We start from the raw sequence: 15,125 nt of genomic DNA on the forward strand, positions 1-15,125 counted from the left end.
TTTTAGCTGTTTGGGGCTCTTTTTTGGCTGTTCTGGGGTCTACCAAGGCACTGTGAAGAGCCAGGCTCAGTCTACAGTACCTGGTAAGTGACTTTCTTTTAAGTTTTTTAAAGTTTCTGACCTTTTCCCCCATAAAAATGCATTAATTAATTTTCAATGTATTTCTATGGGAAATTTGGATTCAACTTGCAAACTTTTCAACTAGTTCTGGGCATCTAATAGAGAATGTATTTTCAAAGGGTGTTGCAGCAAGGAAACTAACTGTGCCTCATGACTTCTAACTGGATTACAGTACCTGCTTCCTGATTTCAGCTACTATAATTTGTATTCAGTTTTTTTGGCTCATCAAGAACATTGTTCATGGCTTTGTGTGGCCTAACCTGTTGTGCCTTGCATGCTATAAACGTTCAATTATGTCAGAAAATGGAGATTTGGTCTAATGCTGAGCATGTGCTACTGCTGGTGAATGGGATCAGGTTAAGCTTTGTGTTGCTGTTCTTTTGCATAACCGAAAGTAAATAAGGAAAACCAGCTGTTAAATACTTTAATTCCACTATTTATCCTCCACACAACTAAAAGGGACCTCTCAATGCAGTGCCAAATCAGACAAACCATTTCTAACTTAATATAGGCTTGAGCTGTAGCTGAGCAGAGTTGCACAACAATCTCATCTGTCATTGAGACATTTCTATAAGCATGGGGAGGAGGTGGATGAAAGGAAATGTAAAATATAGGTAGAGTGCTATAGGTCTTATCACTGGCTGATAATGGTCTATATGTACTTGAATTAAATTTATGATACACAAATTTATGGTACATAAACTAGAGTACCCAAAGCTTTAAGTCTCTCCATTTGTTAATGACAGTGGTAATGGTTCTTAATGCCACTGTTGACTGCTGTTCACTTTACATGCTTCAAATGTTATTCTGTTATAGTTTATTAAATATTTTATTACACTATTTGGTTCAGAATATATTTTCCCTGTTTGCCTCCTCTAAAAATTATGTGCATCTTAAGGTCAGGTGCGTCTTATGGAGCAAAAAATATGGTACATGTATTCATGTAGCAAAGCAGGAGATGAGGACAAAGTTCTGCTAAGACAGTGGTTCCCAACCTTGGATAACCCAGGTGTTCTTGGACTGCAATTCCCAGAAGCCTTCACCACCAGTTGCGCTGGCTGCGGTTTCTGGGAGCTGCAGTCCAAGAAAACCAGGGTTACTCGAGGTTGAGAACCACTGTCCTAAGCAATAACTGCATTAAAACATTTGCCAGTCAGGCACGAAGTTTTCCCAAACTTCCAGGAAGATGCTAACTTCTCTCTCCTTCATTGTCCAGGCTTTAAGTTTCCTTTCCCACAGAGGTAAGGCGCAGGTGTTTGCTGCCATCCAACTACTAGCGGACATCCCCCCCTCCCCTTCAGTTCATGAAAGGCAAGACCTGCTTTTCCAGAAGGCCAACAGAAACCATGATCCCTCATGTTCCAGTCTCTTGATGGCAAAGTTTTTGATAGGTCTCATATGCTTTTTCTAGAAGACTCTAGATATATCAAGGAACCAGGGTTTTTATACTGAAGCATTATAATCTAGCTTGTTCAGAATGCAAAAGTTTTGTCCTCCACAAGCTTTGAATATAAATTCCTATAATCTCTGACTTTTACCCATGTTGGCTGGGCCTCTGGTAGCTGAAGTGCAACATATCTGGAGGGCTTAATGCTGAGGAACACTGCTCTATACTACATGAAGACAAGTGGCCAGGATCCTACCCTGCCTGGAGTTACTAGTGATTGAACATGACATTTTTGGCACTTAAACCATGGGGTTTAATCATGGAATGACAGCCTTTTTTTGCACATGCAGGAAGCTGCCTTACACCATAAAAGATCGTTGGACCCTCGGGCTCACTGCTGTGACAAAGCCAAGTACCAGCCATGGCTCTCAAGGGTTTCAAGCAGGAGTTTATCTTGCCTTACCTGGAGATGCTGCTAAGGTCCAAGCCGGGACACTTTCACACATTAGAATACAGTACCATCTACCCAAGCAGTGATTTTTGAACCTTTAATCTGTGGTGATGATTGCGTTTTGAACAAAGGCAAGATTTTAGTAATCCAAGACCGATGCAACCTCATGCCCCAGTTGCTACATTTGGAACAAGGGAGTCCCTGGAGGTTTGCCAGGGAAGGAAACACAGCCTTTGCTTCCTTTTCCCTCCACAGCAGTCCAGCTGAAAAAAACACATGGGAAGTGAAGCAGGAGAAAAACATCCCTAAAGCATCAGGGAGATCTTTTATGCAGGGATGTGTGTGTGTGTGTGTGTGTGTGTGTGTGTGTGTGTGTGTGTGCGTGCGTGCGTGCGTATGTGTGCGCACTGACCTGGGAATGCATGAGCATTGTCTCCCTGTGGCACTGATTCACTGCACAGTACCTGGAGAAAGGCAAGGAAGGAAGCAGTTTAAATGGAACAAGAACTTCCTGTCATCTAGGGATCTGTTTTATTTTGCTGTCTCTGTGTCTTCATGTTCAAGTCAAGGGCACCTAACGCACACCTACTATGGCAACGCTCATAGGGTTTTCTAGGGAAGTGAGATATTTAAGGAATGGTTTTACTACTGTCACTTTTAACTCTGCCAGCCCCCCCCCCTTGAGTTCATTAGGCCCAGTAAGGATTTGAACCCAGGTCTCCAGAATCCCAGTCCTTCAGCCTATCGACTACACCACATTGGCTCTGGCACGATCTATTTTCCTCCATGTGAATGATGTCTTGACTCAGGTGGCTCGGCTCTAGTCACCTCAGGTCCTTGGATAGATCCTGCACCCCGGGGGCCATCTGTGCAGCCCCTCTTTGCGCGTCCTTCTTGCCTTGGTGGTCAACCCTCCGTGCAGTGCCCTCTTTGAGGGGCCGGAGGGATGACTAGCCACTGTCCACCACCCTCCGGTTCCTGGTGAGGTTTTGTAAAGAGGGCTTGGCTGTGGAACAAGGAAGGCTCCCCCTTGGAGGCAAAACCCCACAAGCAACAACAGAGTCAAGCGGCAACACGACAACACCGGCTGCGGCGCTCATCCTTTCCCTTCACCCTCTGCAGGCTCAGCCGAGGCCCCTCTCCACCTCGCCCCCCCACCCCCGCTTCCCGCATTGAAACTCCCTCCAGCCTGAGCAGCCGCCGCCGCCGCCGCCGCTGCCGCCTCTTATGGGCTCGAGCCCATAAGGCAAGAGATTTGCCCTAAACCCTGAACCGGGGCGGCGGCGGCCGGGGCTCCTTGCGCGAGCCATAGCGGCGGCGCTCGCTCCTCCTTTTCTCCGGGGAGGGGGAGGAGCCCCAAAGGCGAAGGTGGGGGGAGAGAGAAGGAGGAGGAGGAGGAGGAGGAAAAGGAAGGGGGGGGGGGAAGCCCGGCGTTCCCTGCGAAGAGCGGGCGGTAGGAGACAGTAGCGAGCCCGCGCAGAAGGCAGCAGACAATAGGAAGGGGCGGCCGGCAAGGCAGCCGGCGAGGAGCGATGCTGGAGCAGCCGCGCCACCCGGGCACGGGCAGGAGGTGGCTGGGGCGCCTCGCCTCTTCTCTTCCTGCGCCCTCGGCTGCTCGCCGGCCTGCATCGCCCACGGGGGCCTCTTAAAGTCGGACCAGATGGCCGCGCCCTGACCAGCCAGGGGGGAGCCTTACCCCCGCCCCTCCCGCTCCGGGGAGCGGCGAAAAGCCCGCGCTGAGGAGAGAAGCGCGGCGAGACGGTGGCGGTGGCGCGGCTCGGCGCGGCGGAGCGCAGCATGCGGGCAGGGGGACGCCGCTTGGCACCACCACCGCAGCCCGAGCGACTCGAGGACGGATCCGCCGCCGCCGCCTGGGGAACCCGGAGCCCGCGGAGGGGCCGCGAGCGAGGCGGGGAATTGCTGACGGGGAGCCGCGGGGCTGTGAGGAGGAGGAGGAGGTCGGGCGCGGCGGCATGGCTGCGGGCGGCGGGCGCGGGGGCTGCGGCTGCCTCCGCCTGGCTCCGAGGCGAGAAAGCCCAGTGGGAGAGCCCGGCAAGGCGAGGAAGCGGCGGGAGCTGGTGACGGAGAGACCCCCTTGCTGATCCCCCACCTCGTCTTCCCGGCCCTCCCCCCCTTTTCCCGCCGTGTATGCGCGCGTGAGAGAGTCGGCGACCCGGGGGACGCTCGTGGGCCGCGCTAGATGGCGAACGCCAGCGAGCTGGGAAGCGGGGGCAGCGGTGGCGGCGGCGGGGCGGGCGGCGGCGGCAGCACCGGCGGCGGTGGCAGCAGCAGCAGCCCTCACTTGCCCAGCCCCGGCGGCCTCCTCAGCGCCACCGGCCTGAAGCTGACCAGCCTGGGCTTCATCCTCTGCCTCAGCCTGGCTGGCAACCTGCTCTTCGCCTGGCTCATCCTGAAGGAGCGCCACCTGCACCGGGCCCCTTACTACCTGCTGCTGGACCTGTGCCTGGCCGACGGGCTGCGCTCCTTGGCCTGCTTCCCTTTCGTCATGCTCTCGGTGCACAGCGGGGCTGCCTCCTGGCCCCACGGGCCGCTCAGCTGCAAGGTGCTGGCTTTCCTGGCCGTCCTCTTCTGCTTCCACGCAGCCTTCCTGCTCTTTTGCGTGGGCGTGACCCGGTACATGGCCATTGCCCACCACCGCTTCTACGCCAAGCGCATGACGGGCTGGACCTGCCTGGCGGTGGTGTGCATGGTCTGGACCCTCTCCATGGCCATGGCCTTCCCGCCCGTCTTCGATGTGGGCACCTACAAGTTCATCCAGGAGGAGGAGCAGTGCATCTTTGAGCATCGTTACGTGAAGGCCAACGACACTCTGGGCTTCATGCTCATGTTGGCCACGGTCATTGCCGCCACCCATTTGGTTTACGTCAAGCTCCTCTTCTTCATTCACAGCCACCGCAAGATGAAGCCAGCTCAATTGGTGCCGGCCATCAGCCAGAACTGGACTTTCCATGGGCCGGGAGCCACTGGCCAGGCAGCTGCTAATTGGACAGCTGGTTTTGGCCGGGGTCCCACTCCTCCGACTTTGGTGGGCATCCGACAGAATGCTACCCATAGCCAGATCAAGAGGCTGCTGGTCCTGGAGGAATTCAAGATGGAGAAGAGGATCTGCAAGATGTTCTACATGATCACCCTGCTCTTCCTGCTCCTTTGGTCCCCCTACATTGTGGCCTGTTATTTGCGTGTTTTCATGAAGGCCAGCACGATCCCGCAAGTTTATCTGACCACTTCTGTCTGGATGACCTTTGCCCAGGCAGGGGTCAACCCCATCCTGTGCTTCATTTTCAACAAGGAGCTCAGAGTTTGTTTCAGAGCTCACTTCCTTTGTTGCCAAAGCATACAGAATTCCCAAGGCACCATTTTATGTGATCTGAAGAATTTGGGGATGTAAATCCATCTTCCCGTTTACAGAAAACAATTGAATAATCTCCAAAATTTTGTTTTGTATATGCACTTGCAAGACAGTTGTCCAAGGAGATACCTTGACCTCCTTTCACCCATATGTTCTAGTTCTTTATCTACGTGCAAGATTATTTATTATTATTATTATTATTATTATTATTATTATTATTATTATTATTATTATTATTATTATTATTATTATTATTATTATTATTATTATATGCACAGTGTGCAGAGTAAGGAGTAAGCAGGGCTCCAATTTGCTTGGCTGTTTCTAAGATTTCTATAAGTGATATTGTTATAGATGAAAAGGCCATACTTTTGTGTTAGTTTTTATCAAAACCAACAGGGTTTTGTTAAATTTAATTTTCAAAAACATCAGTCTTGATGTAAAATTTAATAATGGGCCATTTTTTTTACTAAAGTTATTTTTGATGATCTCAAAATACTGTATTACAATCAGTTTAGAAACCAGTTCTTGTGGGAAACTTTGGGGGTTAATTTTATTTCACTCTTTCAGGCAGCAACTTTCTAACTTTGCATGATATAGAAAGGCAGGATATAATCCTAACTGCATTCAAGGTTTTAGGTCATTTCTTATTGACCTAAAGAGAACTAGGTTCACTTGCTTTGATGTAGAACAAACTTACCTTTTCTTGTTGCACTGTTCCTTTGATATTTACTTAGATACCTTTGAAAAACAATAGTTTTAAAAACAAGAGGATCACATATCAACTTTGAAAACTGTCAATATTAGGTTTTTAAAAAAAGGTTTTTAAAACTATGACTTTCATAGTTCACTGGCTTTATAAGATGTTATATGGGTAAAACTTGTACATTTTGACTGTTTTAATAAAACACTGCCCAATTTTCATACACGGCATGTGTTTGGAATGGCTGGGTTGTACTTTCTTGCCTAATATTCTCTTTTCCTGATCTTGGCTTGGCTACATTGCCTGTAGCAGTGGTTCTGAACCTCAGATCCCCAGATATTCTTGGACCACAACACCCAGAAACCCCAACCAGCACAACTAGTGGTGAAGACCTCTGGGAGTTTTAGTCCAAGAACATCCGGGGACCCAAGGTTGGGAAAGCACTGACCTATATCAATGGGGTGACTTCAAGGTGCTTTAGGCTGCAGTTTCTTTCATCCTTAGATAATGCTGGCCAGGGAGTTTTAGTCTGAAGTCAGCATCTGGAGGTTATGAGTTTGCCTAGGCAAAGAATGGTGAACCTTTGGTATTCCAGATGTTTTGGATCTCGACTCCCACAAGTCCTTTATCATTAGCAATATTGGCTGGGGATTCGGGGAGCCGAAGTACAAAACATCTGGAATGCTAAATATTTACCACCTTGGTATATGCAGAACAAATTATCCTTTTAAAAAAATTGGCTCAAATTGGGAAGATATGCACCTAACTCAATGGGGATGTAATAATCCCCAGATATTTTTGGACTACAGCTCCCAGAAAGCCTGACCACAGCTAGTGGTGAAGACTTCTGGGAGTTGTAGTCCAAGAACATCCCATGACCCAAGGTTGGGAACCACTGTTATAAGCAATTGGGCTGGGTTAGACTGGGCTGAGTGAGTGTCTTAGAATCATAATTATTATACAGTATGCAGTCAAGTTGATTCTGATTTATGGTGACCCTTCCTGGGTCTTCTAGGAATACTGTAGAGTACTCAGGAAGGATTTAACTAGTACCTCCTGGGGTTGCTCTGAGATCATATACCTGTCCCAAGGCCTTAAAAACTATCCTTTAACAAGACAAAGTGGGGCATTAGACTCCAAATACCTTGCGCTTATGGTGTAGTGGTTAATCTGCAGTACTGTAGTGAAGACTCTGCTCACAACATGAGTTTCCATCCTGGCTCAGGTTGCTGATGCAATGTTGACTTAACCTTCTACCCTTCTGAGGTTAATAAATTGAGTACCCAGCTTGCAGTTCCATCTGCAATGTGTTGCCTGTATAATTAAATTGTAAACTACTCAAGAGAGTGTTTTAAGCACATTGGGACAGTATATTAGCAGCACACCTTGCTTTTGCCTTGCTATAACCAGGTGTTTCTATTTAGTGAGCTACCTAGCCAGCTGTCACAAAAAAACAATGTATTTAGAGAAGGTATCTTTTAATTTCATGGTAATAGGGGACATCAACAGAACAACTACCCCTGTGTCCTACCACATGCAATTTTCTAAAATTAAGTTCTACTTAAAAATGCTTTTTCATCTGTTAATGTTGGATGAATCTCTCGATAACTGTGGATCACTAATTTTAGTAGACAAAGCAGTTCCTGCATATAATTGCTTAGCTGCTTTGCAGTGTTAGAGCAGAGATTATTTTTAAATTATTAATGTTCTGAGATTTATAAAACTGCAGATTATGCACAGAAAATTTCTAAAAATATAACTGAGCTAGCTGTTTTGCATTAACTACATTTGCTGAGTTCACTTTGGCACACATAAAAAGCACATCTCTCTGATTTGATTTTGAAATAATTAGAATGTTAATGCTGCAGTAGACAATGTTATTTGGTAGCTCACAACCTGGTGAACAAAAAACAAGACTGTAACAAGCTACACAAATTCTTGGTCTTCTCTTCAGATCTATTATATGAAATTTAAAAAACTACACCTTCCAAATAACTAAAGAATAAAAAGAAGCAAACATTTCTGAAAATGATGGAAGTCACAGTAAAAAGGTTTTGCATAGCTGTTGTTCTTTGGTAAGAGATGGAACTGAAATCTAAGCAGTATTAAGCTTTTTGTGAAGCTCAACAAACTTTCCTGCTTTAATGCCATGACACAGCTGGCTTGCATTCTATATTGGCATTTATTCATAGAAGGGCTCTCTTCAACCATGTTAAGTGACTCTGATCTGCCATTGGTGGAAGGAGTAAATGGCTTTGACCTGGTGCTCCTTTCTGCTTGCATCCCTCCTCTGCTACCTCTGGTTGAGCCTTTGAGAGATATTCCAGTCCTCAGATGCAGATTATCAGAGAATGCATCAGGAAAAGAGAAACTAGTCCAGATCACTTGCTCTTAGCAGCAGCACGAATGTCCTGTGGGCAGAATCTACTCATGGGGAATTCTATGGCAAGTCACATGTGTATGCTAGCACATGAAATTGTATTGCTGGGTATGTCTGGAACAGACATAAATGGTTCTGTTTTATTGATTGCAATTTCCAACATACCCAGATGGAACTGCAACTATGTCCCTCAGGTTAGCTACTGAGAAACCTGAGCCTATTTATGCTTCATGGACATTAGGTTAATGTGCTCAGTGGGACTTGCCCTCCAGCTAAGAGTGTACAAAAATGGTGGCATATGTACTTGATACTTGCCCAGCTGTGAAAGAAAAATATGTAAAACTTGAAAGTGGAAATAAGCATTATAGTAAGATTGTATTAACTGGCTGAGAACAGAATGTGGACCTCACCAATATTATGTAGAAAAGGAATAAGATCCTTACTCAGAAACCCCTGTGTTTTGCCTAAGGAGTAACAAGAAATGGGTCTGTCCAGGTAGATTTTATAGTAGTAGCAGAGAAAAGTATCAGCATCATGATACACAGCCAGAGCAATATCTGCAGGAAAGCAAAACATGTGTATCGCAGTATTTAGATACATATTGTATTTATTAGTTACAGATGCAGCATTCTCTTCCAGTAATTAATATACCTTTGAAATACAGAGTAAGTCAAGCTTATTTATATAGTTGGAATCAGCTGGCTGACCTTTATAATTGGACAAAATATATTTTTCCACCTAGAGGGGGAACATGAATAGTCTTGTGATGTTACAGTCGTCTTTACTGTTGCCTGTAAGCATCTCCAAATGATCTGCTGGTGCCTGAGAGCATGGAGTGAGGGAAATGGTGTAGTTCTCGATCTGGTATGGCCAAGTAACTGCCCTCTGGTGTTGCTGTTTCCTAGAAAGTGAGCTCCCAAAAGTAAGCTTCTCGAAGACAAAAATGAAGAAGAAAAGGATGTAGGGCTTGTGCTCCCAGACGAAAGAACAACCAGCCCAGTAGATGGCATCCTTTTCAGTCACTGAGTTACTCATCACAGTTTTATATCTATGGATTATTTCTTTGCAGGCAGCTCTACAGCCCTTAGAAAGGCAGGAAGAAACACAGAGGAGCATTGTGGTGGCACCTTAAAAACCAATGTGTGTATTATTGTTACTGCTACTTATTTGATTTATACCCAGGCCCTTTTTAGATATAAATCACCCCTCAGAGTGAGATACAAACCTGTGTAAAGACACACAGTTAAAACTGCAATTTCCATACATCTAAAATCAGAAGCGACAAACTATTTAAATGCACACGTTAGGTGTGCCTGCTAAAATACAGTAAAAGTGGCGCATCCGGGAGTTAAAAACCAATTTTGTTCTCATGCGCCATCAAGTCAGAACTGGCTTATAGCAACCCTAACAGGGATTTTAAGGTAAGTGAGATATTTAAGGAGTGGTTTTACCAGTTCTGCACCCCAAGTGAGTTTCCATGGTTGAGTAAGGATTCAAACCCTGTTCTCCAGAGTCCTAGTTTGTTACTCTGTCCACTAGGTCACACTGAGAATCCAGTGAAGGAGTATGACTGACTTTGTGACCACTAAGAGTCCAGTCCTAAATTGCACTGAAAAAAAAAATACTGCAAAACTATTAAAGTCAGATGGAATTTAGAGATGGGACATATGGGTCTGCCCTCCTGCTTCCCTCAAAAGTCTGGGTGAAGCAGCTACAATGGAATTCTGAGAGAGTTGGGAGAAGGGTGATGAGAAGGATCTGGCAGGGCTGGAAGAGAACCTGTTGCTGAGGTTGAAGAATGGTGGGGAGGAAGCTTCGGGATCTTCTGGGCCTGGGACATCTGGGGGAGAGACCTGGGGGCACAGTGACAGAAAATCTGGAGCCCATCTTTGGTGCTGCAGCTAAGCGGGCCTTGGAGTGAGAGGACAACCCCTGGCAAGAGATTCTGAGCAGCTTCCTGGTGGCTAGGGGCTGTGGTGGATAAAGAGGGGCCACTGCCACCTCAGCCCTGGAGAAGGCTTCTGGACTGATGGCTCCATGGCACCTGAGATGCTTGATGGGTCCTGCTGTGCCCATCCCCATCCAGCTAAGGTGCTGCTAGTGCAAACACCAGCATGAGAGAAGGAGGAGGCTCCTTGAGGTGCAGGGCAACAGCAAATGCTCACTGCCAGATGGCCTCAGACTTATATCACTGTGAACATCTCCTGTTGTTCATTAGAATTAGGCAAACTGTTGGTCCAATAATTCTGTGAAGAGATCCATAATGGACCATCTTAGTGCAAGTATTCTGTTCTTCATAATTCTTGAACCAGCAGTCAGAACTGTCATATTGTATTTCATTTGTACAATGTGTTATTTGTGCACAACTCAGTTATATTTGCACAGCACAACTTGATTACAAAATGTTTCTTTTCCTTGAAAAATTGGCACCGTATTCACACATATTGCAGAATTAACTAGTCATTATGAGGCAATAGATTAAGAATCAAGGATGACATAAAATGCCAAACATCCTACTATCAATGAATCATACATTTCTTTTTTGTTAAAAGCCTGTGAGTATGCCTACCACACAAATGCTTGCTTAAAAAAAAGCTTAGGCAATCATCTCAGATGAATGTTATCCCCTGTTTTTCTCTGTCACAAAAACTGGCATTTCAATGGACTATCATTTGTTTACATGTATATATGTGTGAATCATTATCTTTTCCTACCAGGAGAAAAGGGGCAACAATTGAATACTGAAGTTGTGGTACTTTGTGAAATAAAGAGAAAACAGTGATTTATTGGAGTAGTAGTTCACTCAGTCAAAGCACTCAGTCGGTTTCTGACTATCATTGAACTTGTAGAAGAAAGATGGAGAAAAGGTAACACTTGAGCAAATTCATCAACAGGAGTAAATCAGAGATGGGTTTTGCGTGTGCGTGTGTGCATGCATGAACGCACACACGTACACGTACACACACACACACACACACACACACACACGCACACACAGCAGCTTATGAATGTGGGTTATTGTGCTTCTGTTTCAAACTACCATTCAAACTACCAGGAATTTGTCCCATGTTTCTTCACAGTATTGTCCCTGTGTCGCCAGCAGGAAAAAGGATGCCAAACTTGATATAGCAAAGGGCAGCCTGAATTTGTGCCTTGTTTGCAGCTAATTCCGCTGGGTGGTCGCAAACAAGAGCAGGCAGTGATGGGCCAGGACCTTGCCATTACAAAAGAGGTCCATGTCACATGTTCTGTTACCTTTTTCTTAAATTACTTTTTTTCCTATGTCTTCCTTGTCTATAGATTGCAAATGAAATAAATGTGCATTAGTATGACTGTTGATCCATCAAGCCAAGGACTGCCTGCTTTGGTTGCAGCAGTTCTCTCTCTCTTCAGCTGCTACCTATCAACCCCTCTTGAGATGGGATGAGCCGTATGTGACTTGTGGATTTCATGCAGCTTCCAAAATCAATCTTGTGACACATATTGCCCCATAAAAGTAATGCCACCGCATTTCTGGAGGACAACAAACAGAACAACTTCCTTATGTCAAGTGGGATGTTTATCATAAAGTGTTTTTCCTAACAGCACACTGCGAGAATCCTTTTCAAATGAGCATTTCCTTTTTTTTTGAAATAAAGAGATTCCCCCTGTGGCAACACAGCACCAAGGAGTCTGGTCAAGGTCCCCTGTATTTGGAGAGGAAGAATTAGTTCTAGGACCTCCCACACTTGCCCACCTTGTTTTAAGAGGACAGCTTATGTCTCCTGTTTCTGACCCCTAATTCAGCCTTTTAATGTTTCTATTCTAGCTTCCTTTGAAAGTGTGAACAGAAAGCTGCTATGACTGTAGAATAATATAGTACTTGAGTTCCATCAAGATAATAGTTCTGTCAGAATATCCATGGGATGGAGATTACTCTTCAAAAGGATGTATGAGGTGATTACACCTCCAAAGAGCTCATCTACATCAATATGAACGACTTCATATTGGTTGATGCAAAGCCTATGTTTCTTGTCAGATTTAGTTAGCATTATCAATAAAATAATTTCCTGAAGATAGGACACTGACAGCTCTGTAGGCTGCTCTGTAATTCATAGCATTATGATTATAAAATTCTGTCCTTTTCGATGTCCTGCTGGTTCTTCTGAAATGAAAAGCTCCTACAGGAAAACATGTTCCATATTGTCAGGATCAAATTCTTGAGACGTCTTGTTTAAATCAAGAGATTGTTTCCCGTAACCACCCATCTGTACAGTATTCATATAATGTGTGTGTGTATATATACATGTTCGTGCACATGTTCACTGATGCAAGCAAAAGGCTTTAGAATGTGGCCATATGTATTTTGCTATGTCTCATTATACAGATAAGGCTAATTAGTCAAAGTGTCACTTTATGAGGCACACTAGGGGCATGCCCTATAATGAAGATTTCTGTATTTCAAGCAAGCTAAGAAGATGATCGAATACCTAAGCTTGATTGTCTCATACCTGCTGGCTTAGTAAGGATGTTCTCAAATGAAAGTATTGCTAATGAAAAGATGCGCCAGATGGATATTTGTCACTGCTGGCACAAAATGTATAGAAATTAACAGGGCAGTTTCCTGTGGTGCAGTTTCACCCTGTTGAAATCCTATTGGCAAGGCAATGTGTTTGACAGCAAGTAAATAAGGAAAACTGCAAAAGGAAATTATTCCTGCCTACAAAAAATTGCATGATAAAATTTTAAACTTGAAATACCCCAAATCATTTCATATCAGGGAACTATTTAGAAGGAATGACAAAGGAAAAAATATTTCCACATGGAATGATGAAACAAATGGAAATGTTAACGGTTTCAAAATTGGAAAACTTATGTGAGCCTTTTATTCTTCATTGTGGCCTCTGTGAATGCACACAAAAGGGTTAAGTCAGCGCCTGCGCTGGACCTCTCGGAATATTCCAGACCTTCAAGAGAAAAGTAACAAAGTTTAAGTTGCCCCAATAGCGCATGCTCCACCCGCCAGTTCCATTTATCCGCCACCATAACCTGAGTTTAAGCTAGATATGTTCAGTGACGGATAGTGGGGAGGAACGTCAATGCCACGTAGCAGGGCTGTAGAGGCAGCCATAGCTCTGGTGGAGTGAGCTCTAAGGCCTTCAGGCGGAGTCCTGTGCTGTAGCGCATACGCCAATGAGATAGTCGAGACAAGCCATCTGGAGAGGGTTGATGACGAAGCTGCAGAGCCTTTTTTACAGCCATAAAAGCATAAAAACAGTCTAGGAGAAGCACAGAAGTCTTTGGTACGGGAAACATAAAACGCTAAGGCTCTTCGCACATCAAGGGTGTGAAGCATGCGCTCAGTGTCAGTCTTCGGATCTGAGAAAAAGAGTAGGTAATAGCAGTGGTTGATTTAAATGAAAGTCAGTGACCACCTTGGGCAAGAAGGACAAATCTAGGTGTAGCATCACCTTGTCTCTAAAAAATTGCAAATACGGTTGATCTGATCGAAGAGCTGCAAGTTCACTTGCTCTTCGTGCAGATGTGATGGCCACGAGGAATAAGGTCTTAAAGGATAGTAACCGCAGATCACATGTCACCATAGGTTCAAAAGGCGGATGAGTCAGTGCATGCAGAACCACATGAAGAGACCACTGAGGTGTAGGTGACTTAGTGGGTGGCTTAAGATTAGTGAGGCCTTTAAGGAACGCCTCGAGTGTAGGATGAGAGAAAAGGCATGCTGAACTCGAGTCCCTGGGTTGAAAAGATACAATTGCAGCAATATAAACCTTAAGGGTCGACAGAGAAAGACCAAGGTCAAAAAGGTGACGTAAGTACTGGAGCAAGGTAGAAAGTGAGACAGGAGAAGCTATGGCTGCCTCTACAGCCCTGCTATGTGGCATTGACATTCCTGACATCTGCAGGACAGCTACTTGGTCTAACATCTCAACCTTCGTAACCCACTACAGACTAGACCTGAGGGCTAAAAGAGAGACAGGCTTCGGGAGAGCTGTGCTGACATCCATCCTTCAGTGACGGCCCTCCTTCCGGTATGTGGGCATGCTAGTCACCCTTTTGTGTGCATTCACAGAGGCCACGCTGAAGAAAGATAGGTTACTTACCTGTAACCATGTTTCTTTGAGTGGACCTCTGTGAATTCACACATCCCGCCAGGCCTCCCCACTATCCGTCACTGAACATATCTAGCTTAAACTCAGGTTATGGTGGCGGATAAATGGAACTGGGAGCTGAGGCGGGTGGAGCATGCGGTGAAACTGCAACCCTTTTGTGTGAATTCACAGAGGTCCGCTTGAAGAACCATGGTTACAGGTAAGTAACCTGTCTTTTTCTTCCTATGCTTACATACATGTACCATGCAGTATACTTTGTGAGTGCATCTGCTAATCTCACTGCAAACTATTGTTTCTATAATGTGCTAAAGGTTTGATTAGAATTCCACAAAGCTTTTGATTTAATGAAAGGTAATTTTAGTTTGAAGAAAATAGGATCTATAAAATGTAACATGCCTAAACACTCTTTTTTGTAGCTGTGTGAATCCAAAACCAATGTATTGATACTCCACATGACAATGTTTATTGTAAACTGATGTTTCTGTGTCTCTTCACATGATATTAGAAATGCTACATTTTGCAAGTTGAAGAATTACTCTGCTGGATGTACTACATTATTTCGTTAAGTCAATACATTGTAGGTGAAGATAGTTAAAAGACTACT

At 45.0% G+C, this 15,125-nt stretch overlaps 1 protein-coding gene across 1 annotated transcript; it reads left to right on the forward strand.

Annotated features, from left to right (window-relative positions):
• Positions 1–3,364: 3,364 nt before the first annotated feature.
• On the forward strand, positions 3,365–6,259 carry GPR27 (G protein-coupled receptor 27). Its single transcript, XM_072989431.2, has one exon. The coding sequence runs from the start codon at positions 4,159–4,161 to the stop codon at positions 5,365–5,367; it is 1,209 nt and encodes a 402-aa protein (XP_072845532.1). The 5' UTR covers positions 3,365–4,158; the 3' UTR covers positions 5,368–6,259.
• The last annotated feature ends 8,866 nt before the right edge of the window (positions 6,260–15,125 follow it).

The sequence above is a fragment of the Pogona vitticeps genome, chromosome 2, assembly GCF_051106095.1.
Source record: "Pogona vitticeps strain Pit_001003342236 chromosome 2, PviZW2.1, whole genome shotgun sequence".
Lineage (NCBI taxonomy): Eukaryota > Metazoa > Chordata > Lepidosauria > Squamata > Agamidae > Pogona > Pogona vitticeps.

Excerpts from the sequence above, each read along its gene's own strand:
- GPR27 (XM_072989431.2), top strand. The coding sequence starts at position 4,159 with ATGGCGAACGCCAGCGAGCTGGGAAGCGGGGGCAGCGGTGGCGGCGGC.